The sequence below is a fragment of the Arctopsyche grandis genome, chromosome 1, assembly GCF_051622035.1.
Source record: "Arctopsyche grandis isolate Sample6627 chromosome 1, ASM5162203v2, whole genome shotgun sequence".
NCBI classification, from domain to species: domain Eukaryota; kingdom Metazoa; phylum Arthropoda; class Insecta; order Trichoptera; family Hydropsychidae; genus Arctopsyche; species Arctopsyche grandis.
The window spans coordinates 24,872,251-24,900,015 of NC_135355.1; the positions used below are offsets into that span (position 1 = coordinate 24,872,251).

The 27,765-nt window shown below is 31.1% G+C and overlaps 1 protein-coding gene across 1 annotated transcript in view; it reads right to left on the reverse strand.

Annotated features, from left to right (window-relative positions):
• The window catches only part of LOC143913428 (synaptotagmin-10-like), a 68,660-nt gene that overhangs the window by 18,855 nt on the left and 22,040 nt on the right, over positions 1–27,765 (reverse strand). Inside the window, exons 2-7 of the mRNA XM_077433243.1 lie at positions 14,287–14,410; positions 14,074–14,218; positions 12,328–12,471; positions 3,241–3,366; positions 3,022–3,176; positions 2,206–2,374 (exon numbers count right to left, since the gene is read on the reverse strand). Coding sequence (XP_077289369.1) covers positions 2,206–2,374; positions 3,022–3,176; positions 3,241–3,366; positions 12,328–12,471; positions 14,074–14,218; positions 14,287–14,410 — 863 coding nt within the window. The remainder of the gene's footprint in view (positions 1–2,205; positions 2,375–3,021; positions 3,177–3,240; positions 3,367–12,327; positions 12,472–14,073; positions 14,219–14,286; positions 14,411–27,765) is intronic.

Consider the following 27,765-nt stretch of genomic DNA (forward strand, 5'->3'; position numbering starts at 1 on the left):
CTGTGTGTGTGTCTGTGTGGGTGTGTATTTTGGCGATATTTTTAACACCGTTAGTCCTATCGAACTGAAACTTAGTATCGGTTACTGAAATTCTTATCGACACGACGTAAATTTTTTTCAAATTTTTAAGTTGACCGGAAATGGTACCTCGCCTTATAGGTGTCCTCTTTTTTTAAGTTTTTGAATTCAATTATCTCCCAAACCACTAATTGAATCGGACTGAATTTTTTTTAAATATAATACAAATAATAATTTTTATAACCTCATATTTTTTAAATATTTCTATCTGAACCGGAAGCAGTACTTTTACTCTAGAGAATCGAAGTTTTTTATGTTTTTTTCAGAAACCTTTTAGTTTATTGAACTGAAATTTCATATCTAGAAGTTTAAGTTTAATACCAAGTTAATCATAAAATTTAGTTAGCATCCGTCAACCGGAAGTAGCAGTTTACTCTTGTTCGATTTTTCTTCCACTATTTTTTTCGACCCCTTAAACATGTGTGTTCGTCACAAAAAAATTCAAGTATAATTCTTGTAGCAATTTGATGAAAATGAAAAAAAATTATTAAATTTTATAAACCGGAAGTGGGATTTTTTTCACTTAGAAAGGTTGAAAATGTTGTGCCCACTACTCTGTCCACACCCCTGAATGTATTAAGCTGAAAATTTATATTTCTATCCTTTATGTACTAACTTAGAGCTGGTAGGGTTTTGGTCAGAATTCGTAAACCGGAAGTAGTATTTTTTTTAAAAACAATATTTCATTATTTTTTCATTATTTTATTTTGACCTTTTAAATTGTTTTAAGCTTCTTGATATTTAATGTGTATAATAAAAATAGTGATTTTAAGTAAAAATAAAAAAAAATTACTTAATTTAATGAACCGGAAGTGGAATTTTTTTCCTCGTAGAAAGGTCAAAAATGTTGTGCCCACTACTCTGTCCGCACCCCTGAACGTATTAAGCTGAAAATTTATATTTCTATCCTTTATGTACTAACTTAGAGCTGGTAGGGTTTTGGTCAGAATTTGTAAACCGGAAGTAGTATTTTTTTTAAAAACAATATTTCATTATTTTATTTTGACCTTTAAAATTATTTTTATTTTCTTGATATTTAATAACTAACACTGATAGTGATTTTTAGTAATAAAAAAAGTTTGAACAAAATCTGACAACCGGAAGTGGATCTTTTGTTTTGTGCAAGTTTCCATACATTTGCGCTCAATTTGTATCGCTATCATAGTCATCAGTTCAATATCGAATTTTGTTTTGTAACCTTCTTATATTCATCAAATACATAGATAAAGTCATGGGTTGGTCACACCCGAATTTTTTTTAAAGTTTTTGAATTAAATTATCTCCCAAACCACTCATCAAATCGGACTGAAATTTCTTACTTGTAATAGAAACTATTAATAATAATCCCCAATATTTTTTTCTAAACCGAAAGTAGTACTTTTAATTTAGAGAATCAAGGTTTTTTATGGGTTTCTAAGAAATCCTTTAATTTATTGAACTGAAATTTTACCAAGTCATGTATAAAAGTTGGCAAGCATCCGTCAACCAGAAGTGGCAGTGTACTCTTGTTCAATTTTTTCGGTAAAAACTATTTGTAAAAAACGAATCAATTAATCAAAGCGATGTTTTTTACTTTATTTAATTACATTTTCGGATGTGTTTTATTTAATCTTAGAAATTTATGGATGCGAACCGAAAATTTAAAGAATGTAGCCAAACTCTCAAAATTAGTACGCCAATATGGGAGTATTTTTTGCGTGAAACATCGGGAGAGTTTGCAAAATGCAATTGAACGTTTTTGAAATATGAAAACATGCAATTGAACTTTTTTTTCATATACATTTGAAATCCCAGTGCTAGCATCGGGATCCCGGGAATTCCCAGCACCGCAATCCCGGTGCTGAAGTAACCTTCCGGGATTGGAAGCACTAACATATATATGTATATGTATATGCACCTAAAACTGACCTGCGCACTACTAACACACGTTTCTCGTTGGTTATCTCGCTTTATATATATGTATATATGTATAATGAATAAAACAAATAAATAATAATTCAGTTCAAATAAATCTATCAATCGTCAATGCAGTTTTGTTTGTGTAACCTTCCGGGATTGGAAGCACTAGTATGTACACATACATAAATATATAAAATGTACATATGTTTCGGAAAAGAATGGCTTTACCTGAGGAGCGCACAGGATGTTCATAGTGTATTCAATCTCCTGCTGAAGGTCTGTGCTTTCTAATAGTCCTCTTAGGGTTACATGACCAATGAGATCGTGACGACTGAACCTGTCAAAGTCGTATACCGAGAATTGAAGTTGACGCTGCCGTAATTCTTCGTAGTTGATGCTAGAACATATGAATTAATGTGCTTCTTAAATATACAATAAAAAAAATAGTTTTGTTTGTGTGCGTTTCGAAAATTATATTTTGGTCTTCGATGTCATATTGTTTTACATTATGTGTTCAGTACAATTTTGATATGTATTATACATACATAACTATTGTTATTGATTTCAACGGATGGTTTCGGAAAGGAATTGATACACGAATTAAATTATTAATGTTATATGTTATATATGTATAATGTAAGGTAATTTATAGGCGCGTCCGCGCACGTATTAATAGAAAAAGTTGAGTACGCGCATTACACACTCGTCGATCCGTTCGAAATTATGAATGAACGTGTGTGTGTGTCTTCGTGGATGTGTGTATGTGTGTACGCTTCCGCGCAACGCATTTTAAATCGCCATACTGGTCGACGCGTCTCCCACATACCAACGTACCCACATACATCGCGTCCATTTTTATATACATACTAGCTTTATTACCCGGCTTTGCCCGGGGTGTATAAAATAAATAAAAAAAAAAAAAAAAAAAATATATATATATATATATATATATATATATATATATATATATATATATATATATATATATATATATATATATATATATATATATATATTTATTTTATTAGGTTGCTAACGCATTACCTGAATATGAAAGTCTCGTTAAAAACAGGATTCAGATTTTTTCTGTGAACTTTCGTCTGGAATTTTTTCTTGCGGTCTGGAAGTAAGAAAGCTTTGATGTATGGATCGCTGCTTCCGGTCATGTCTTTGATCGGTAGGTCTCTGGCTTCAAAAACCTAATAAAATAATTAATATTTCAATTAATTTTATAAGCGCGTTGGATTATTTATATGAACATACCTTTACAATCAACCCTTCAATTTCTTGATCGTATCTCAGAGCAAAATGCAGTTTTCCGCAAAACTCAAGATCAGCAGAACTATCCGTTGAGGCTTTTCTTAACATTTCCGATTTGTAAAGTTCAGGCTATAATATATGAATAAAACATAAATATTAGCATTTGACATGTTATGGCGTGAAAGTAAATCTTTAAAATATTTATATTATCAAGTCGAGAAAAATAACGTCATAACGTCAATTAGAAAGGACGGCTTAATACTTTCCACGTGCCAGCTAATAGCTTCGACGTTTATATGACAATAAGACGTATTTTTTTTGTCAACGTGAAACCGAAACACTATATCAGCATATTATATTTTATTCTAAATATGTATATATGGCAATGATTATGAATTGCATCGAAACTCTCAGAAATTAATAATGGAAACGTTAAATGTCAATAATTGCTCTAGTCTTTAGAAGCCGTGAAGCCTCTAGGGATATTTCACGACTTTATTCCTGAGTCAATTCCGTCTAATTGAATATTGGCGTACAAACACGTAGACAGCATGGAACGAATGATATAAGCAGTTTAATTCACATGGTGATTTTTGTAATATTTTGTAATATTATGCTGAATCCGTGAAATTGCCAAACAATTCTTGCCGATTACACGTAATCGGCAAAAAATTGCCGAATGCGTGAAAAATGCAAGCTCGTCGCCCAGTTCATGCATTCGGCAAATTATTTGCCGATTACGTGTAATCGGCAAGAATTGTTTTGCTCATTGCGCGGAGTCGGCAAATAGACAGGCTGGCTTCGGTGTTATTTTTTAGAACTAATCAAATGTCATTAGATCTCATGGATCACATGGACCACTTAAATCATAATTTTAAATCCTGTTGATCACAAATATGAATATCATGACCAGAGCTGTAACGATGTTTTTGGCGCCCTTGGCAAATATCAATTTACCCCATTATTATTTTTTTAAAAGATTAAAAGAAATGAAATATCATTGAATACATAATTTAAATACTTTAAAATAAAATTACAAAAAAACCAGGATTATTTTTTATACTATAAATATCCGACATTGACAATTTCGCAATAAATATCATATTCATAAAAATAATCAGTGCACTTAAAACAGAATTAAAAATTCTTGATTTTTTTTTTTCGTTTATTTTAATTTTGCTACTGTTTGTTTCAAATAAATTTTAATCTAAAACCACAAATTTGTCAAGACCGGTAACCCATTACATTATTAACAACTTAGATTTGATAATCGCTCTTGACCGCTGGTCAATCTCAAATAATTTTTATGTATTTTTAGTTTACTAAAACTCCTTTCTATCCAAACCTATTTTTCTTTCTCCTATTTATCACAGGCACTGTGATAAATATACGTATCGCTAATTCGATATTGGGATAGGATGTAAATTCCATCTACCCAGTATATTTAACTATTACTGTGATACATTCATTGATTTTTTAAACATTTAAGCTCATTTAGAAATTGATCCAAATCTATTTCCAAGTATTTTTGAGAAAGTTTTATGCGTTAATTTTTATTCAGATAAAGTCAATAAGCCCTCACCAGTTAAAAAATAAAATTCTTTCGGCACTTGTTGAAAGCATTTAAATTTTTATTATAATATCGATATTATTTTTAAATGTATTTTTCACTAAATTTTAATTATATTCAGCCAATTCATATGACATCTTTTTATGTTAAGATTTTATTTAATTTTTTTCGATTCGGGTTTATATTCAATTTAGTGCAATGTTCAGTAACTTTTACAAAAATTTGATGAGCCCCTGAATTAATAATGATGATCTATAAATATCCTGTTCTTTCTTCTGAAGTGCAATGTTAACTTTATTCAATTTATCAATAGAAAACACTGCTTTCGAATTTGAACATCTCGTATCCAAATGTTTTTTCAAACTTATTATGATGAACGATGGTATTTTTTCCCTGATTTTTGGCCCCAATGACTTTACTGCAATATAGAGAGCAGTTTTTACTTTACTTTTTACAGTTGTTACAGCCAAAATCTGAGTCGAGTTTAAAATCGTGTGACAGATAAAAATGTATTTTTGCAAAATTTACATTGAAAAAAGTTTACATCTTAAAACTACCCAGAATTCAGGCTGCGCTTCTATTGTTTGTTTCCTCCAGTACAGATCGTGAATTTAGTGCAAAGCTAATATTAGATGACGGAATTAATATTAGATTATGGAAAAATAAAACAATCACTAAGCCCGATTGAGTGGAACGGTTGTCAACCCCACGACTGTCAAAGCTGCAAATGTCACAAAAAATAACCTATAACTTGGGAAAATCAACCAACAAGGTAGATGGGTGATGTTCTAAACATTTTCTGTGTCCATATACATAGTACAATCTACTGTGTCCATATATAATGTATTGAGGAATATTTTAGTACTGCTGTTTACGTGCAGTTGCCTGCTTGAGATGTGCTGGTAAACATTAACCTTAATAATTTCTTTGTAATGGTAGCTAAAGTGGATTTGCAATAAATTAAATAATAAAAAAATATTCTTACTAAATACATACAACTCACACTGAGTTCAACGATTTGATTATTTCCGAATGACTATGGGCGATTTTCTACGCATGATTATTCGAATCGTGATCATATTATAAAAGATTAAAACTATGTATACATATTTATATCTAATATATAATTTGGAAAGAGACTTTGTATATATGTATGTAACCTTCGTTCGTTGGGTCGTAAATCCGTGACGTCATTAAACAAATAATTTGATTTTTTTCGATTCAAAGGGCGAAGCCCTATTGGGCGGAGCCCTAGGGAGCGCAGGCGCAGGATTCTGGTATACACATAATTTCAAAAGAGCTTTACTTTATATGTTTGTTTGTTCGTGATCAGAGAAATGTTATAATAATAGAAACGCCATTACGAATAAGTAAATTGTTTCAATATTACGATGTACGTCTCCATAACTACGCTAAAACGTAAACTTCATCACATATTCACTACAGAATTTAAGTTTTATTTTGATATAGATTTATTTACAATTTGAGTATATGGTGTTGGTGGCCAATCCGTTTCTTTTCTCAGTTGGCGGGTTATTTTTATCCACTTTTTTGTATTTGTCTGTCCTTGGGAACTCTTAAATTAACGTGTAATGTATAGTTTCCACAAAAATATGTATAATATAAAATGAACGATGTTTATATTAATTAAACTTAAGTAATTGGTTATTAATATAATTGAGTATACGGCGCCACTAAGAGAAATGTTTTTTCATTCATTTAAAAATATTTTTTACATTTCTCTGGTGCCACCCCAGAAATGTTATTTAGAATGTCGGCGATCGACATGACACTTTTAAAAACTGTCAAACTACGATGTTAATTGAATAATATGTTACTTAAATGATCAATCTATCTATATAAAACACTAATGTTTGTATACATATACTGTTACATTCGTGGGTGATGTGTATTTTGTTGTTATTAATATTTCCGCTGCCACCAAGCGTTTTTGCGGAACGCTACTCCGTAAATAAAACTCACTTTATTTTATAAGATGATTATCTTCTTTAATAGTAGTAAGTATACACGAGATTAGTTAGTAGTTACTAGTTAAGTCGTCTAATCGCGAGTCACTAGTTAGACGGTTCAATTGTAAGTCAGTGATTAGTAAGAGACGGTTCGATCGCAAGTTAGACGGTTCGATCGCAAGTTAGACGGTTCGATCGCAAGAGATCTTCCATATGTTTAACATCAGTATATATTCAATAGACGTAACAATTTGGACCAATCATAGTCCGTGAGAAAATAATATTTTTAGGGGGAACTCGAGTCGTTAAAACAATATCTTAAGACTTTAATACTTTGACCCTTGAGTGTATCGAGAAATGGTTTACACACAATTAGTTACACAATTAGCTACGCAGCTTTAAAAGGGTTTTTGAGGGAATACGATTCGAGTCGAGTCGTCTGAAAAATGCTGGTAAACTAATTAAAGACAATATTTTTAGTGTTTGCATATGTATCCCTTGAGGGTAGATTTCACGCAATTCGTTGTGTGGATTAAGAGTCGTGGGAATAATGCAGAAAAGCGATAAAGTTAATTGAAAAACGATATTTTTAGTGTTAACATATGTGTCTTGAATGTATCGAGAAATGGCTGAGTAGATGCACGCAATTTGTTGTGCAGGCTTAAGAAGGGCTTTGATATTTTTGGGGGAAACATAATTCGTCTCGCAGATTGATTTAAAGGTCGTGAGAATAGAATACAGCTAACATAAAACAAATAAAGACTTATGTAGATATAACACTACATATGTGCCATGCGTGGTTTGGGTGGTCGTTGGTTGGCTCCGTCGATGGTTGGGTGGGAACAACACGTTCGATTTATTTTTTTTTGCGCAGAGGCGTAGCCAGATGTGGCCCCGCCGGGGGCGCAGCCTCCATGGGGCCCCGCCAAAGGCGCTATAAGGGGCGCAGCCCCCATGGGGCCCCTGTCGGGGGCGCCGTTCTTAATTAAATAAATAAAAATAAATAAATATATTTTATATATATATTTTTTTTAATTTTATTTAATTTTTTTTTTTTTTAAATTTGTTGATTTTTTTTTATTTATTTTTTATTTTTTTTATACATCCCGGGCAAAGCCGGGTAATAAAGCTATTTACTTATAAAAATGTATCCACACAATTAATAGCATGTTTAAAAACACACAATAAATAGCATGTTATTGTGTGTTTTTGAATGCATTGTGCAATTTTTAACGACGCACTTGCCCATTGCCCTTGCCCAGAGAAGTTTTTATCGGACATACGTCACCAAGCATCAAATACGACTGATGTTAAAATTATTTAGGATTGTATGTGGACAATCGTCACTTGACAACAATATAACGCGAAAAAGCCAGTTCTATTAATATCTATTTCTCTCAACTATTTCAAATAATTTTATATAAAATAAAACTATTCAAATAAATTTAATAAAATGTTTCCTATTAGATTAGTCATGTTTAAGCGGTTTATATTACAAATACCGAGCGAAGCCGGGTAATACAGCTAGTATACTATATACGAATGTAATACGCGATGTCTTATCTCTAGATCTTTGGGCTGATAAACTTGGCTAAAATGCATAGTTTTACATTAATATTTCTGAAGTCAATTCCAATAAATATATTGAGTAGGTTTGAAGGGGTGGTGAGATTAAAACAAGGGCAGTGAAGGAGAGGTTTTAATATTGAACTGTTCTATTTGCAGCTGCGTATTCTCACCGTGCAGGATCTTCGTTGAGTGGGAGTTTCACTCGTATTACAAGTTGTATTTCTCTTTCCCAACATAAGATACGAGTTTAATCTCAGCTTTAATTATACATTATTACATAAACACTGACGTGTCGTGTTAAACTGACGACAATGTATTATATCATATAGTATATGTATATCTATATATGTACATATGTACGTACGTTAAGGGATATTAAAAATATATTTTGATATACGTTTGTCATTTCTACAAATTATTATGAAGTGATATTTACAATCCAACTTCATATGTACATACATATATTGGAAGAGATGGAGTTATGGGTTCCATCTCGCCTCATTGACTATCGGTTGCGCCTGTTGTTCCATATCACGAAAGGAAGAACTAAATAACTAATGTTCTTACTTTTTCACCCATTGCTCATTTGGCCAGCGATCACATTGATGTTTTCAACATTTCATCAACAGTCTATCTACTTTTTTTAATGTTTTTTCACTTTTATTTTAGTTCTAACCTATTCAATTTTTAGCTCTTACAGTTTTTTTGTTTTCTTCTTTATTTTTTGTTTCTCTAAATATTTTTGGTAGCATGTGAAGACTGTAATAAATGTTTGTTAATTAAAATAAAATGTGTTTTTTTTTATATACAGAGTGTCCGGTAGGTCGATATATATAGAATCTTTTAAAACCATGAAAAATACATAAAACCCAAAATTACCTAAACGAAAGTGAGACGAACGACTCTTATATGCATTTGAAATCGGCATTTGAACATAAACAATAAATAATTTTATCAAAATTTTTGTTTTATTTGATATTAGACGATAACATTAAAGTCGCTTGTGAATGACGGCCTCTGTTCGGCGCGCTTCCCCGATTAGGTTTTACACCTTAATTCTGATAATTGGCAAGACATCTGCATGAGTGATATCTTAATAGAAAGGACAATAAACAGCCATATTTTTATAAAGGATTTACCTCTAAAAATAGTTTTTGTTATTTTTTTATATGCAAAAAAAATATCGGATTTTTCCTACTTTTTGAAAACTTATGGTGCCTCTATTATTTTTTTCTGTTGACACAGATGATTGTATTTGTTTTTATTTGATTGAATACACATTAGACATACAAAAAATAATAACTGACTAACATACCTCTTTTAACTTGGGCAGTATTAGCAATTAACTGTGAGATTTTGGTGTTTTTACTAAAAATCTTTAAAAATGAAATAAAAAAAAAGCGTAAGACTTTGGACTAAGGTATGTGTGGCTCAAAATGTTGGAAATTACGTAAGCTATCAACCCTTCAAGGCTTTGTATCGACCTACCGGACACCCTGTTATATTATGTATATGTCCGTATGATTATATATAATGTGCATATTCTTGTCTATTTATATATTATCTGGCGATGGTGTCAAAGTCAAATACAAAGTCTCTTTCGAAATTATGTATTAAATGGCACGTATTTACAGTAAATCTAAATAATCCGTAAGTATATGAATCCAGTTTTGAAAAATCAGACTATTGGTCAATGTAAAAAAAAAATACGAAAAATATGGACAATCGGAGTGAAGTTTGCCGTATTTAAAATTCAAAATGTAAGCATTTTCAGAATTTAAAACACTTTTTTATATATCTATATAAATGCCAGGTATGAAAACAGAATTATCTAATATATCAATAAAAATGTAATTTAAAGCATTTTCAATTTAAATTTGTGATATTTTAACATTATGTAAAATTATTGAAAAAGTTCATAAAATATAATATTTAAAGTAAATACATACATATACATATAAATTTGTGATATTTTAACAATATGTAAAAGTACTCACACTGTAAATTTGTATTCTTATCAAAACAATTATTTTATTTCTATATTAAGTAGAAATATATTACAGTATGAAATTTTGTAATTTGTTACGTTTAAATTATAGTTTGAAAATTAAATAAACACAGTTTAAAAATATTATTTAGTCCAAACTCGTGATCGTCCGATTATTGTTGTTTTATGGATTTGTTTCTAGAATATTCAAATTTGTTTAAGGATTTTTTTAAATAGGTAGAATATTTAGCTACAGACAATGTTATTAAAGCGTATCGAATTTTGCGAAACGGTTGTTTTTTTAGGTGTATATGAAACGTTGCGTTCCTTAGCAACAAGCCTGTTTCTGTTAACTTAAGAAAGCTGTGAGACTTCTATTGAAACTGAATACATTAAAGTAATTTTCGTAAAATAATAGCCCGTGTAATTTTATAAAATACAGAGTGAATTATTAATCGATCTCAAGCGTAATATTTATTTGATATCATACTCTTTTCACATAACGTATTTTATGACTATTACTATTTACAATTCTTATTAATAACCTCCCTAGAGTTTTATGTAATGCATCATGTCTCTTGTTTGCTGACGACGTTAAATTATTTTTTGCTGTCAAGGATGAGAGGCAAGCCTCTCTCCTTCAAGCTGATATTAACGCTGTCTTGGAGTTCAGTTCTAGTTTAGGCCTTGAACTTAATTTAAACAACTGTGCAATTATGAGCTATGGACGTGCACATTCACTCTATTGTCACGGATATTCCATTAGATCCGTCTTGTTGAAGCGTGTGGAATCTATTGTCGATTTGGGTATCACTTTTGATCCTCAGCTCACCTTTCACAACCATATCAAAAAAGTCGCTGACGTTTCCTTTCGTCGACTTGGATTTGTTTTGAGATATGCAAGATTATTCTCCAATCCTTTGTCTTCTCGCTTGCTTTTCAATTCGCTTGTGAGAAGTAAGCTAGAGTATAATGCGATTGTGTGGAATCCGCATGAAGCAAATTACTCTCTGATGATTGAGAAAGTGCAAAAAGCATTTCTTCGTTTCCTATATAGGAAAGAATATGGGTATTACCCATATCTCTACCCCACTCCTTTCCTTTTGGGCATGCTTGGGTATAATTCCCTTGAACTTCGGAGAAACTTCTCATTAATTCGTTTCGTTCTCCTGCTCTTACGTGGTAATATGTCATGCCCGTTGTTGCTGGAGCAGTTGGGGCTTTATGTCCCTATTCACTATGTGCGTGGTAGACATCATCATTTGCTGGCTGTACCTCCTGCCCGCACAGTCCTTTTTCGAATGGCTCCTATTCCAAGAGCTATCCGACTTCTTAATGAAATCGTTGCTGCCGAGACTGAATGTGATATTTTCCACCTTAGTGAGCGTAAATTGTCGGAAATTACTCTAACCCATTTATCTGGTAGTCTGCGCTCATCATTGTTTTCATGATTGATTGTGATTTATGAGTGAAATTTTGATTAACTCTCTTCCATTTGGGCCTTACAGGGATGTTTTGTATTTGTAGTTGTTTCTTACATATTTATTGAAACTGGCTGTAGGTGCAAGGCATTCCTTATGCTATATTTTATTTGATATTTTAACTTTATCTGTTATTATAAATGCTATTTTTTATGTATGTATGGATGTATTTATGTTTATGTTTAATTGTTATTTTGTTTTTTTTTTCTTTTTTGTGTTATATTTTTTGACCATTGTGGCGCTTTAGGAATTCCTGTTATGCCACAATGGTCTGTTTAAAATAAATAAATAAATAAATAAATGACTATCAAAAAACTATAAAATTAGAATTTCTCATTACAGCTGCATAGGTCGTGAAAGTGTACACGTGCATTTCACAAATATGATTTCTTATTTTTCACTATTTTCCTTTTTTATTTAATTAGATAATATTTTTGTTATTCGTGCTAAATTTAAACGTTTTGTAAATTTCTAGTATCCTATACGTGCAAATATGTATAACGATCGGCTTACCTTGATTAGACCGATCGAAGAATCGGCACGTTCCAGACTGCATATGCTGAACTGTATAGATGGTAGATCTAGTCTATGAGATAACTGCCTTTGGAATGTTTGATGTCTAGTCGGTACTATAGGTAGGGTGGTTTGCCGCAAGACCTTTAAATAACAAGAAATCAATGTGCATACAAATATTAAACATACGTATACATACATATGTGTATATGTATATAATAGTAATAAGAGAGTGGGCAACATTTATAGACACTCCCCGAGAATCTAAATATGGTGCCTACGTAAAGATCTCTTCCGTAACAATTAGCCAGAGGCAGATTTGTAACAAGCTTTCGCACACAACAAAACCCTTTAAGATTTATATACTTAGATGCTCATCTGTTAAATTCACCACAATTTGACAAGGGTAAAAGTATATACTATTTGAGTTGATGTTTTGGTCGCCATAGAAACCTTAGAAACGACATGCGAAATTACTTGCGATAGCGACTGTAAATATGTAATACCTTTTAAATTCTAAAATTGTGCAACGCGTGTAATGGAAAACCATAGGATGGGTTTTAAATTACACGGGTCTTGAATTACAATCGGTTACATACATACATATATATATACATACGAATAAAATTTTGAAGTTTTATTCTGATTATACAGCCGTGAACAAATGCAAAAAATGATTTTTATCAAAAATAGTCAGGTATTTGAAACAGCCACTACCTGCATCCCATCTTATTAGGAATTCCTCTAAGATGGGATGAAAGAATGATGTGCGTAAAATAGACAATTTCGTATTTATACAAACCTCCTTTTAGCTTCACTTACGATTATAAAAATAATAAGCAAACCATGGAAGAGAAAGAAGGGTTAAACGATAGTAGACTCCCTAGTAATATGCAATGCAGTTAATTATTGTTTCAAATACTTTTTTAGTACTGTTTAGTATTTTTTAAAGTTGTGTATATTATATGTATGCACATATGTATGTATGTCATAGAATTTTTATTTTTTTTAAATAATTTTGGATACCCAGGTAGTTCATTAAATTTTTGAAATCAAAATGACAAAGGGACTTTACTAAAGAGGAGAAAATGATTATTTTCTGAAAAGATTGGTTCTAATCGTTGCGAGCGTGGCGCGATTTGTATGGAGGTTTCGGACAAGTTTTTGACTTTAAATCAGTCAAAACTAATCATATTAACTTCAAAATGTGAAATTTGAGTGCTTATTGTTCTAAGATTCATAATTGAAATGACACACAATGCTATGGTAGTAACTCAAGTGTAGCTTCATTAAATTAAGACTATTATCCAACTGCATATGTATATATGTACATATACACATATTTGTGAGAACAACTACTGTTCATATTTAGTGAAATAATTTATCCAGAATTATTCGCCTACAAAATAAATTGGGAATCTACTGTTCTGTCTATTAATCCGAAGAAAATCACGAAAAATATGACGACATAGAGTGGTTTACAGTGATATATGTAGGTACAAATGTTTTTAATATTATTATTTGGTATATGGTATTATGAAGGGTTTAATATTAACGAAGAAATGAAAGTATACAATCAATACCATAGCATTTCATTGTGAGCAAGTTCAGAGCATGTAACGTTATGAATTTAGGGTTTCCCGGGAATCTCGGGAACGATCCCGGTCTCCGTCCCGTGTCCCGGGAATTGAAAAAGTGCTGGAAATCAGAAACCCTAGTTATGATACAACGAAAGGAAAATGAAACCTTTTTATTTGTGTTTTCTTTGTGTTCTTGGACGTATTCTTTTTTCAAAGGTTCAGTCTGGAGATCTGGAAGCGAATGACTTATCCTTATAGCGGCTGAACGTGAAAGTGAATCACATTGACTATTTTCCGACGAGCGTCTCGATCTGAAAAATTCAATTTATACAATTTCCTGATAAATTTTCTTATTACGAATTTTATCCTAGTTTATTACCTTCCAGTCAGCCACCTCCAAGTGTTGGTGCAATGGTATCCAACAGCAGCTAGTAAGACGAGTGCCATTGCAACGAGTGTTAGTCCGACAGCAGCTTGGTAAACTATCCACCTGGACCAATCACCTACGAACAGTAAATTTCGTATTGTGTATTTTGATTTTGTATAAGATATAAAAATCCTCAGTGCAAAGTCTGAAGGTATTTAATATGAAACTAAACTTTTGCTTAGTGCTCCTAGATATTGATTTCAATCATGAAACAGTCTAGTATTAATAGTCTAATATACATACATATGTATACATATACATACATATATGTATGTGTATATATACCTACATATATGTATGTGTACATATATATATATATATATATATATATATATATATATACATATATATACATATATATATATATATATATATATATATATATATATATATATATATATATATATATATATTTATATATATATATACATATATATATATATATATATATATATATATATATATATATATATATATATATATATATTTATTTATTTATTTAAATAAATAAATAAATAAATATATATATATATATATATATATATATATATATATATATATATATATATATATATATGTATATATATAAGGATCTTTGATCAATGCGTTTTGCCAGTGATGACGTATGGATGTGAAACTTGGACACTGAACGCCAAGATGCAAAATAAAATCCAATGCACTCAAAGAAGTATGGAACGCTGTATGCTTGGCATAACGAGGAAAGACAGGAAGCGGAACACGTGGGTGAGAAATATGACAAGGGTAGTGGACATAGTGGATAGAGTGAAGAGATTGAAATGGCAATGGGCGGGTCACGTAGCTAGGAGGATGGACGAAAGGTGGACAAAAGAAGTGCTTGAATGGTACCCGAGAGAAGGCAAAAGAGTAAAAGGAAGACCGCAAGGAAGATGGGTGAACGAAATTAGGAAAATGTGCGGAATGAGATGGATGAGTGTTGCGCAAAACAGAGACGAGTGGAAGCGTGTTGGAGAGGCCTTCATCCAGCAGTGGATGGCGAATGGCTGTAAATGATGATGATGATGATATATATATATATATATTTTTTTTTTTTTTTAAATGACTATATTAAATAAATATATTCATTTAAAAAAATATCTCAATGATTGTAAACTTATAATAAAGTATGTACATAATGAGTAATTGTAAGTGTAAAGGTTTTCATGGGGAATTTAAATTTAGGTGAGTGCATGGTACGGTTCTGTTATTTGTCGGAAAATTGTGCGTTCGCAGTTTTTCACCGAACGTTGTAATAAAAAATAATTTTACGACCACGTCTCAACCCTTAACAACCAAGCAAGGGTCATATATTTTATGGGTGAGAAGGGGTCATGCAAGCCCACACACCGTACTCGTTTTATGTCAGCTGATGTGGATATCTTCAAATTGACCATTTTCCTTTCCCTCCCAATTTGTAAGTGCTCTTTCTCAGCATATTATGTAAATGTGATGGTCAATGTGTTGAGAAAGTGAATGAATACATAATACAGAAACGGTTTAAATATTAAAATAAAAGCTAGCTTTCTTGCTGTCGTCCGAGTCTTTTCCGACATCTCCAATATCACGAATTTTTTTATATAATATTTATATTTTATAAAAAATAATAAAATATTTTATCTCTTTTAAGACGTTAATATAAAATATTTGACGTTAACCCATTTGAACCCACGCGGTCAGTTATGAACTTACACGATGTATGCCAGCGCGGTCATTCTCGGCATTTTACAATTTTGCGTCGTAAAATAAAGGGATCACTCAGGCCGGCCGTAAAACCTTTCGTTACGCTTGGTTAGATGTTGGTGATGAATTTTAAGAAAGTCACACGAAATTAAATCAGTTCCTTTTGGAGTTTTGAGGGAATAACATCGAGCGCTTTTCGACTTGCAGATATGTCGAAGAGAAAACATACGTAAGTTTTTTATTTTTACATATTTTTTATTTATCTTTATGTTTCTAATACAGTAGGACTTATTGTATAATATGCATAAGAGAAATTGCGTTTATATATCTCATATTCCTGAAAAAAAAAATCAAAAGTCGACGGAGTCGTATATGACTCCTTGGGATAATGACACATATTTTTTTCCAGAGAATGCAATTTTACTACTGCAGAGATACGGGAAGAAATTGATAATTGGGACGAGTCTCAACTTCCGGATTCCACATACATACATATTACCACCCCTGGAAACTGATATTCGGTTAAAGAAAAAAGTAGGGTGGAAATCAATCAACCATTTAGTATAAATATGTATAATAAATATATGGGTGGGGTTGATCAAATGGATAACCATATTTCTAACTATAATATAAGTATTAGAGGGAAAAAATGGTACATGCCTATTCTGTTTTGGAACATCGATGTAGCTGTGCATAACGCTTGGATTCTAAGCAAAAGTTTTGGTTGTAAATTTGATAAATTAGGATTTATCAGACAGGTAACAGAGACGTTGTGCAAGTGTTATGGTCAAAAACGAAAACAATTGGTCCCATTCAGACCCGGCAAAGTTAATCAAAATCAAAAGGAAGTTGGAAGACATTTGGTATTGGTCAAACAGAAAAGGAGAAATTGTGGACACTGTAAAAATAAAACGTTTTCCGCTTGTGATAACTGTGAAATTCCATTGCATGACAAATGTTTTGTACCGTATCATAATAATTAATTATTTTGTCTTCATGTATTTTGTTTTTACGACTTTTGAACCCAAAATCTCGTTTATGACATTTCTTCTTTTAAAAGGGTGCACCTTTTTTTTGTTGACGATGTGTATATGTCACAATATATGTACCTACGTGTGTTATGTTATGCGATTTGAAAATATCATTTTATCGAAGAGATGCGTGTTTGTTATTTTTAAAATTAATTTTATAAATTTCTTAACAATAAAATTACAAATAACCAGTGAGAAAGTATTATAACTGATTATGTGACTCCATTGTGATTTTTGTTTTATTTTAAAAAAACATGCTTCATTAGCCCCAAAGGTCGTTCACGACACCACCTTGAAAAAAATTAAAAATGTTGAAAAATCAATTAATTATCCATCCCTATCCTATAAAAAATATTTCCCATGAAATAACTCAAAGATTTTGGAAAATAAACGAAAAAATAGTCCTGGGCACATGGGACATGTGTTTTCACGCGAGCTCTGGGTTCAAATGGGTTAATATATAATTGTGTAATTTTAAAATCCATTTCAGCTACATTTAATTATGTGATGGTATTGAATACATAATTTCCAAAGATTGCCAAACCTTTGACAAGAATTTCAGTCGAGCTATCATAGTTTTTAATATGTTACATACATATATATAATAATATTTTCCTTTTGAAGGTAAAACACAATTTTAAATTGATTACATACAAGAACATTTCTGAAAAAGTAATAAAATATATTTTTTAATTATATATGGAATTCAAAAAGAATATGATTGTATGCATAAATATGTGAGAGTCACAGTTATGTATTTGATAATATTTTTTTGTGTTTCTAGAGATTTGAGATGCTGAACACATTTGAAATAGTATAACTCCGGGAAATAACGTCTTTATATTTATGACATGATAATGAAGTAAATTTGAATAATGTATATGAAAATACGTCACCTGGAATTCATGCTAAAAATTATATATGTATTATATGAAACATGAATATATTTATTTTCTTCGATCATAGAGGGAAAATTGTTGGAAAAACTTTCAGAACGGATGTATGTATGTCGCAGTCTCGTTCTTCCCCTTACCCATTTTGAATGTAATTATCCCCAAGAGAATATCTCCGACCCAACTTGATGGGATCATTACTCCTCTTTATTTGAAAAATGACCGAAACTGTATAAAGATAAAGTGTTGGAGAGATTGCGTGGAAAATCGTTCGAACATGACAAAAAAAATCTTCACGGGTCGTAAACCTGGAATTTCGCAAATAATTTTATAAAAACTCTTATGTTTAAATTAATGTCACCTTTCTTTGATTATTACTTATTAAAAAATTAAAAAGTAAAAAATTTGCTAAAGGAGGTATGCCAAAATCCAAAGTTAATTTTTGTTGATCCAAATGACAACTGATTTTTTTTTTAAATCTTCAATTCATTAGTAAAAAGGAGAAATCTAGAGTGATTAATCGATAAATCAATGTCATTAACAAACAGAAGAAACAATAATAATCCTAAGTTGGGCCCTTATGGTACACCAGATGAAGCATAATATTTATTCGATCGATAAATACTGCAAGAAACATATATCCTTCTGTTCGTCAAATAATCAGTAAAAGAACGCACTTAATTATCAGATAACCCAAAATTAGATAGCTTTCGAATAAGAATGCCACGGTTAACCTTATCGAAGGTCTTTTCAGTCAGTATAAACAACGTCTACCTGCAGTGAAAAATCAAGAAAAATCAATCAATTTACCGATTACTTAAGAAAATCATAATATATTTGATACAACAGAACGAGTAGGAAGAAATCCGTGTTGTTGAACTATCAATTATTGGCTACGATGATTAAAAATAAATCTATGAAGAATTATTTCAAATACATTTGCCGGTGCAGAAAGAACAGAGGTCTATAATTTTCAACCAGATATTTATGTATCACTTTTTTTGAAAATTTGTGTTCAGGGAAGGATCTTCAGCGAAAGAACAAGTTTTCAAAGAAAGGTTGAAAAGGAGCTTGGGTGGCTTTATGAGGCCCCTCTGAAATCCCTTCAACATGAGTCAAGGAAAAGACCGCATGAAGTTTTTCACTTTTAACGACCAAGCCCATATTAAATATCTGTGTCAAAAAATTATCTGATACTCAGCGTAGGGCACGAAATACATACTAACAGCATCGGCGTCCTGAACATACGAAGATGATTATTGAAAAATAGATCCGAAATACTCAGCAAATCTATGAGCAATTTCATACTCGCCCTCAAAAATAGTGTCATCCTTATGACGGATTGTAGAAAATTTATTGGGAACCTTTTTACGAGATGAAATATATTGAAGCACAGTGAGCTTAAGCGTAGTTCTCAGAAGTAAGGCAAATCATATGTACATTGTACATATACTGAGAAAATATTATTTTTGAACAATTTGGTACATTTGCGGAGCGAGAGCGAATGAGCATTTTCGACTACATTCATATCGAAGAGATACGATATGCTCGTGCCTATTATTACCGGAAAATGTGGAAATTGTCTTTCGAGCAAGAAAGGCTTTACTACAGCTTCACTTAGGGACAACTTCAGCCCCAAGTGCAGTCGACGGCATCCAACAGGTGTTTCGTGATTTTTACATCCTGTCGTCAATCTAGATAGCATCTTCAAACGAGAAATTATGCAAATTACATGATCCTTCTAGGATAGGGCTGCCATAATTGTTGAGATGCCAACCGGGTCGTTTTTGAAAATTGAATAATAGAAGGTGGAATTGAAAAACTCAAATTTCAACTATGTAAAATAAATGAACTTGCAGTTTTATATCAATATGAGCATATGGGAGAACTTTTTGTATTTTCATTTTGGTATCATAGAAAAAAGAGGTGGATAAAGCGAGTGTATAATATTTAATACATACATATTTAATGGTACATTAGAAAATGTAAAAAAGTGAAAGAAAGGCCGCAAGGAAAAAGGGTAGACAAAATTATAAAATGTGTTAGAAGAGATGGATGAAAGCTTGGCGCCCCCTGATTTTAAAGCCCGGAACCGTCGTTCCCTTCACACGGCTCTCTCGCTGTACGATGAAGTAATTGCAGGTCACTCGGTGAATTGATCACGCGATGAAAAGAGCACATGGCGAAAAGGTCACACGGTGAAATGGCTTCAGAGACTATATACATAGACTATAGAATATATGGTTAGCTCTGGCGACTCCCATTCGCAATACTAGTCTTGACCCCTGCCGCCCTTACATCATTCATTCTCACAATTACTTGTTTTCATTTAGTTCATTTCGACTAATTAACTGTTGGATAGAACACCGGGACAACTGACCCACGGACAGGGACAAGGGACACAGATCTATAAACTGAGTCTACCGGATCGTATGGTAGCCTTATTCTAGAGTCACTTTTCACTTTTTAGAGTGTGCTGAATAATTAAGGTTTCATATGAACGAACATAAATTAAGGTGGTATCTAAATATAAAATGCATGATTTACGTGGAAATTTTTATTACTGATTTATTTTGAAGATGAATGCTTGGCGAGCTATTAAATTGCTTCGATTTTCATGCGCTAAGCTTACGAGTAATGGAAATTTTTCAGTTACGAATGAAAAATTTAATTACATTTTTTTCTACTATGTGCATATGTATGTATGATATTATATTAGCACTTACATACATACGAATATATTTATGTATGTTTATGTGTATGAAAAATTTCATTTTATTAATATTTCAAATGAAACGACCTTTTATTATATGGCTTTGTTTAACTTGACGATAACCAGCAGCATAGCTTAAAGGTTAACGTAAAATTCTAAAAACTGAGAGATCACGGGCTCAAGCCTTGATCCAGTGTTACTGACCCAATCTCGGATATATGTACATATGTATGTATTTCCCTCCGGGTAGATCTTTTCTTATCAAGATTTGCAAATTAATCTAATTTCATTGTTGAAACAGTTTCTACAAAATTGGCCACCTACACTCATTTGTCACCATTATTTGAATTTAATTTCAAATTTATAATCGTATAGAATAATTGTATAATGCAAATTTATTATTTTTGTAGTAAAAGTTTCTTTATCTAATACCATATAGCTGTCTTGACCGGTAACCAATAACATTTTTAACAACTTAACTATTAATTATTACATATATGTATGTATACAAAAAACAAAAGACGAATTTTTCGTGAATTTGGCGTTAGCGAAGTCGGTTATCTATTATCAAAAATTATATTAATTGTTAATTAAATTTCTATTGTTATATATTTTTTATAATATTATACTTAGATATTTTTTTAACTATTCAATTTAGTGAAATGTTTCAGTAAATTTTACATAAACTATTTTCTCGAAAATTCTTAAAATCATTATCGAGCCCCTGAATTAATAATGATGATCTCTAAATATCCTGTTCTTTTTGCTGAAGTGCTATGTTAACCATATTCCATTTATCAACTATGAGATTCCACAGATTTAAAAATTCAAAAAACTTAGCAAAATTATGATCGTATTTTATAATGTTTAAAACTGAAAGTACATATGTATGTATGTCCTCATACTGATCGTGAACTGTTTTCATTGTTTTCGATTTTGAACACCATCTTGTATCCGAATGTTATTTTTAAATTTATTATTATTTATTAAAAAATAAAATCAAATAGGCGAGGGGAGCCTTCGGCGCCCCTCACATCGACCCTTGGCATTTGCCCATTTGCCATAGCCTCGCTACGGCTCTGCGTATTGATGTTCGCTAATACGCTCCGTCTCTCCTTCTCCCCTTGGAATCTAATATCGTGGAAAGAGACGCGATATAACGCAGCATATTCGCTCACAAAAGATATTTTTTTCAAAAAAATTAAATAAATTTAAAATTATTAATTACGTTGATCTGAATATTTACGTGATATTTTACCGAGTGCACAATGATGTGCACACAGGCAAATAGTAATAGCCGTTATATTTGAAAGGGGCGGAAATCCAATTTTTAGTTCCAAAAACACTATTTATGTTTGACTTCATTCACAAATTGTTGTCACTCTGGACATATCATTCGATATGTTCAAAATCTCAGAAAAATAGAATAAACGTATTACAGGCCACCAGTATTTTTACTAACCTCCTTTTCGTTTCACATGGTATTCGTTTAAGAAGTCATTTTTTATATCTCTTATCTCTTATCCGATCGTTTTCATACTTTGCCATATTGCTCATTTTGGTCATCAATATACGTTAATGTATCGTCTGCCAAGTATTGTTAAACGCAATACATTATGTTTTGCGTTTGCATTAGCCAGCAGTATGGCTTAATTGTAGCGTGTATGTTTAGCACCAAGTGATCAGTGGATTTGACCCGCCATACTGCTGGTTAGATTTGGGGGTATTTGTGACCCCAAATCGATCGTTTCTTATCAGAATTTGCCAATTTTATCTGATCATTGTTGAAATGGTTCCTCAAAATTGGAAAAAAATCATCTTTCCTTTTGTCACAAATTTTCTGTATTTATTGTGTGTATAATTTGTAAAAATTACATAAAAAATCTAAATCCATAGATGTCTCAATGAATTAATTCTGTAAATAATTAATTAATTAATTGTTATTTCGTGTTCTTCAGCTTCTGGAAATACAGTGATTTATGTTATAATAAAATGCTGCATTGTTTGTAATTAATTGTCTAGGAAGGCACATTGGGGTCTTCCTGTCAAGCCTTCCTGGTATATATGTATGTATGTATGTATATGTAAAAAAAAATCCTTGAAATTAAGAAAAGTGGGCTCATGCCATTTAAAATTATAACGACTCATATGTACAAATTTAGCCATAGGTGTAATCCGTAATGGCATTATGGTAAATATAAAATTTTAAATTATATTATATGTGAAAAATAAATTCGTAATAATTTAATATAATTTAAATAGGTAAAGATAAATCATAAAACCATTTCATATAGACATATCTACATAGATAAAATGCAAAAATATGACATTTTGTCATAAAAAATTATTTACATATGTACATTCACGTCTAGACTTTCCACGTCTTCTCACGTCTGGAACCAAATAAAAGCCGATGACTCAATTTAAACAATACATATAATATAAACGCACATAAGGAAAAACGTATCTATTTTATTTGATCGAAAAGTATATAGACCCTTTTGCCTACATCGAATATTATTGTTATATCGATTTTTGTGACACGATTTGGCAAAAAACAATTGAAACACGATGGGATGAGTGAAATACAGATGTGGGGGAGGGGAAGGGGAAGAAGATGGGAGATGGGGTCGGGAGTTTTCCGAAGGATATGCGTGTCCTTGTCGACGAGTTGGCCGTCCCGTTAAACCGTAATATCTCTTAGGGCAATATTGAAATTTTCGGCCGCGTATGGAAAAGAGGAGGCAGTAATTCATTCCCCAAGTGGCGAGTGGGTGGTTGGGAGGGTTACGTGAAATTGATTAGCAGGTTTGTATACGAAGAGATGCCCAAGTCCCAGAGTACAAACAACGAAATTAATTACGCGGATAAATTTGCTGGAGCGGAAAATCGATAGACCTCAGTATCAATAAATTTACATGCGATTACAACGTATTGAAAAAATCATCATAATTGCGCAATTTAAATATACGAATAAAGAATAAAGCTAAATAGATCGCCCTATTTGTATATTAAAAAAATTTCCTATATTCGACATGTTGGTTAAATTTTTAATGCCAGTAAATGGAAACGGCAGTGTATTAAATATATCTACATATATGTATGTACCTACATACATATGTTCGTATTATGGTATTGGTTAAAAGCTTTCAATAAATATATTATTTAAAAAATAAAAAATAAAATTCGGGTTCCTACGACAAATACACCCTGGAATAGTCACGTGTGTAGTTATAGCTACGTATTTTAGTTTACAAAAGAGATCTATGTATGATCTTTGTACAAATATTGTATATGTACAAAGTTTGTTTTCATTGGGACGTAGTATTGCGAAGTAAATATTATTCTCTTGAGTATATTTTCAAAACACGAATCTTTTTCGTACAATATAAAACGAAAAAATCTACAAAATTTTAAATCTTCTATTAATTTGTTTCTTTTATTAGTAATTAAACATATTTTTGTATTTTTATTTTGGGTATGTTCTGCAGGGTTCTAGTTTAGGTCCCCTGCTCTTCAATATATTCATGATTGATAGATCTAGGATAATTAAGCACTCTGAATTTCTATTATTTGCTGACGATCTCAAATTGTTCAAATCTGTTGATGCCCTTGGCGATTTGGTTGTCCTACAATCATATTTGAATGCCATTTTTAACTGGTATCCAAATCTAATGGTAACATGGCTAAAAATATTACCGTTCAACATTAAAAAGTACTGCTCTCCAAGGTTCACCAGATCGCGAAACCAACTTCAATACTCTAACCATTTAACTGGCATTAAACTAAATATGGTTACGAGTTTCAGTGATTTGGGAATCTTATTCTGCACGAATCTTATTTGCTCAAGAGTTAAATGAGTAAAAATGTGTAAAACTTTCAAGGGTTCATTTTATTATTGAGTTTTCTTCTATTATATTGAGTCTTAGTGACAGGGTCCATTGTTTTTGAATCGAAAGAGCACAGAGGAGGTTTCTCAGATATATTTACATGTTGGTTTACGGCCACTATCCTTGGCTCTATCCTAGTGTTAGCCTGCTGGGAGCACTAGGTCATAATTCCCTAGTTATTAGTTAATAGTACTCTTATTGCGATGTCAATAACTATAGGTATGTACATACATAGGTGTTCAAGCTTGAAATATTTTAATTTTGTATCCAACTTTCTATACAATCATTTTATAAATCAAATTATTATTATACCATGATGCCATTAAGGAATTTATTCCTGAGGGACACCTTTGGTATTAAACTTGTACATGTATAAATTAATAATAATTTTCAATCGTTGTGACAAATATTAGGTAGGATGATTTTGCCAATATGAGGAACCGTTTCAAAAATTCTGATAGAAAACGAGAAAATAATTGATGTTAAATTGCATTTAAAAGTAATGGTTATTTAATATTAAAATTAATAGATATTAAAGGTATTAATTTACTAAAACTTCCCATTATTCGAATATCTTGACTTCCCCCTAGTCTAATGGGTATAAATTTATGATTGGCCCCGCAAATTTCAGAGAATTGTCCAAAAAATAAATCTGGGCGGTTAATAAATAAAGAGATTTGATTTAGTCATCCAGGGAGTGCGCCAGCTTTACCCCCAACGAAGAAATTGTTCAGATATGAAACTTTTATTTTACAAATTTAAAATCATTTTTTCAATTTTATGTTTAATCATATTATTTATTGTTCCAATAATATTATATATTAACTTAAATTTTTTTTTAAAATAAAACTAAGTTAAAAATTAAACTATTCATTTTCAAAATTAATTATTAAAAATATTTTTTTTTCGTTAAGTTTAAATATTAATTAATAATATATCACTAAATATTCAATTTAATATTTTAACTCAATAATATTTCTTATTCGCATACGCAATTTTACGATCTAATCGCTTTTTTAATATCAATTTTAATTTTATTTATTTTGCCATTCACATTCAATAAATTTAACAATGGAAATCAATTTTATTTAATTAAAATTTTTATTTAATTATGTTTAGTTATTTTTTTAATCAAAATTAGAAGTCTTTTAATTCTGGTATATTAACAGTTTTAAGAAATCGAATTGGAGATGTTTTAATTTAAATTTATATTATTTGAATCTTTAAATTGGGAAAAAATAAAAAACATTAAAAATTTAAGTGGGTTTTATATATTAATAAATATAAAAAATTAAAATTATTAATTATTTAAATTTTATTAAAATTACTTTTTAAAATACTAATATCTTGCCTTACGGTGCAAACTTTGAATTTTAATCTAAATAGCAAATTATCGATAAATTGAATCCAAATGTACATATATGAATCAAGCAGGAGCAGTGGAGTTGGAGTCGTGGCTTTATGGTTGGAGTCTCCCTTCGTTTTCGCATTGCGTTTAATTGGTTTGGTAGATTTAATACGATTATAATTATTGAACCTACTTAAGTTCTAGTACGTTGAATCTTCAAATAATTTATGTTTCGTCTGGTGAGAAACGTCGAATTTCATGTAATGAATATATAAATAAGAAGATTCATTTCACGTAAAAAGCAGTACGTAAAATATTCTACAAAAAATTATATGGACACAATCATATGTTTCATAATTTGTACGTGACAGTAACCGACACAATCTATTCATATTATACATGTCACCGAAACGTTTATTAGCAGATTCGGGTTTATTTGGCCACTGTGAAAATATTCACGCATGAAGTGATGTCATAGTAGTGAGTGCATCCGTACCAATGAAAGTGCTGTCATGTTCATATAAATATTATGGGAAACGTCATATTGTGACAATATTGGCTTTAGATGCGAAACAAGCAATATTGCGCCGTATTGTCACGTTTTGCAATGTATTTGTCCAAAACAAGAATAATCATACCAAAAATGGGCGGAACTGTATAGTATGAATAGAAGTAGTATTTTCCGTGATGTGTTGTACCGACCTGTTGACGGTGGATTATATAAACGGAGCTTAAGGCTAGTATAGAGAAGTGCTTTGACCGCCTAACTTTGCGCAACATACATACATACATATGTATGTATAACCAAACAGTAAGGAGTGAAATAAAGCCAATTTATGGGAAACGATGTCGAAACTTAGATACGTTTTATGGCTGAATCAATACGTACTATTATGACGCTAATAAAACGAGAAACTTTTCTTGGACGTCTAACTACGATAATATACATACATATGTACCAGTGGCGGGCGGTGACTTTTCAAACAAGGGATGCTGTCCCTTGTTTGAAAAAAAAAACCGACCAATTTATTTTTTAAAATTTAATTTTATTCTTCGTTCCTTTTTACAAAATTCATCGATAACCGCATCATAGAATTTTTTATTGTTTTTTAAATTTGACATTATTTTCTTTTCGATTGCAATTAAAGCAAGACCAGAGAGTCTTTCTTCACTTTGACTACTTCTGGTGAACGTTTTAATTCTTTTCATAGTCGAAAATGATCGTTCAGCCGATGCGCTCGTGGAAGGTATCGTACAAATTAATTGTATTAAACTAAATACTTGTTCCAAAACGTCTATTAGATCATCTTTCACAATTAATTCCTTTACGTCATTTATAGATTTCAAATGAAAATCTTGCGTTGAGTACATGTAAATTAATTCGCTTTTTAATTTCATAAAATCAAAGTATTTTCCATAAGTTAGGTGGAGTGATTTAAATAGGAAATCTGGAAAATTATTTTCATATTCTTTAAATTTTTTGACGTTAAAAAATTCGAGAAATTTTAAATTTTCGATATCTCGAAATCGATTGGTTGTATTTACTGAAAGAGTTTCTAAAATTTCAGAATAGTGAAGTTTATACGTTGTTTTCACATCTTCTTCACATTCAGCATATTTTCTTTTTCTATTAAAATTTTTAGTTATTACTTTGTTCCACAATGAATCAAAATCGTCTTTTTTGTTATCTAAATATTTTACAAATTTTTTAATTTCACTTACGCAATACGATATGTCAAAGGTTTTTTTTTGTAAAATTTCAAATAAAAAATCTGCCGAATTAAATATTGCAGAAAATAAATGCAAATTGAAATTGAATTCAAACTCTTTTAAATAACGATGAAGGACTTCAGCATTT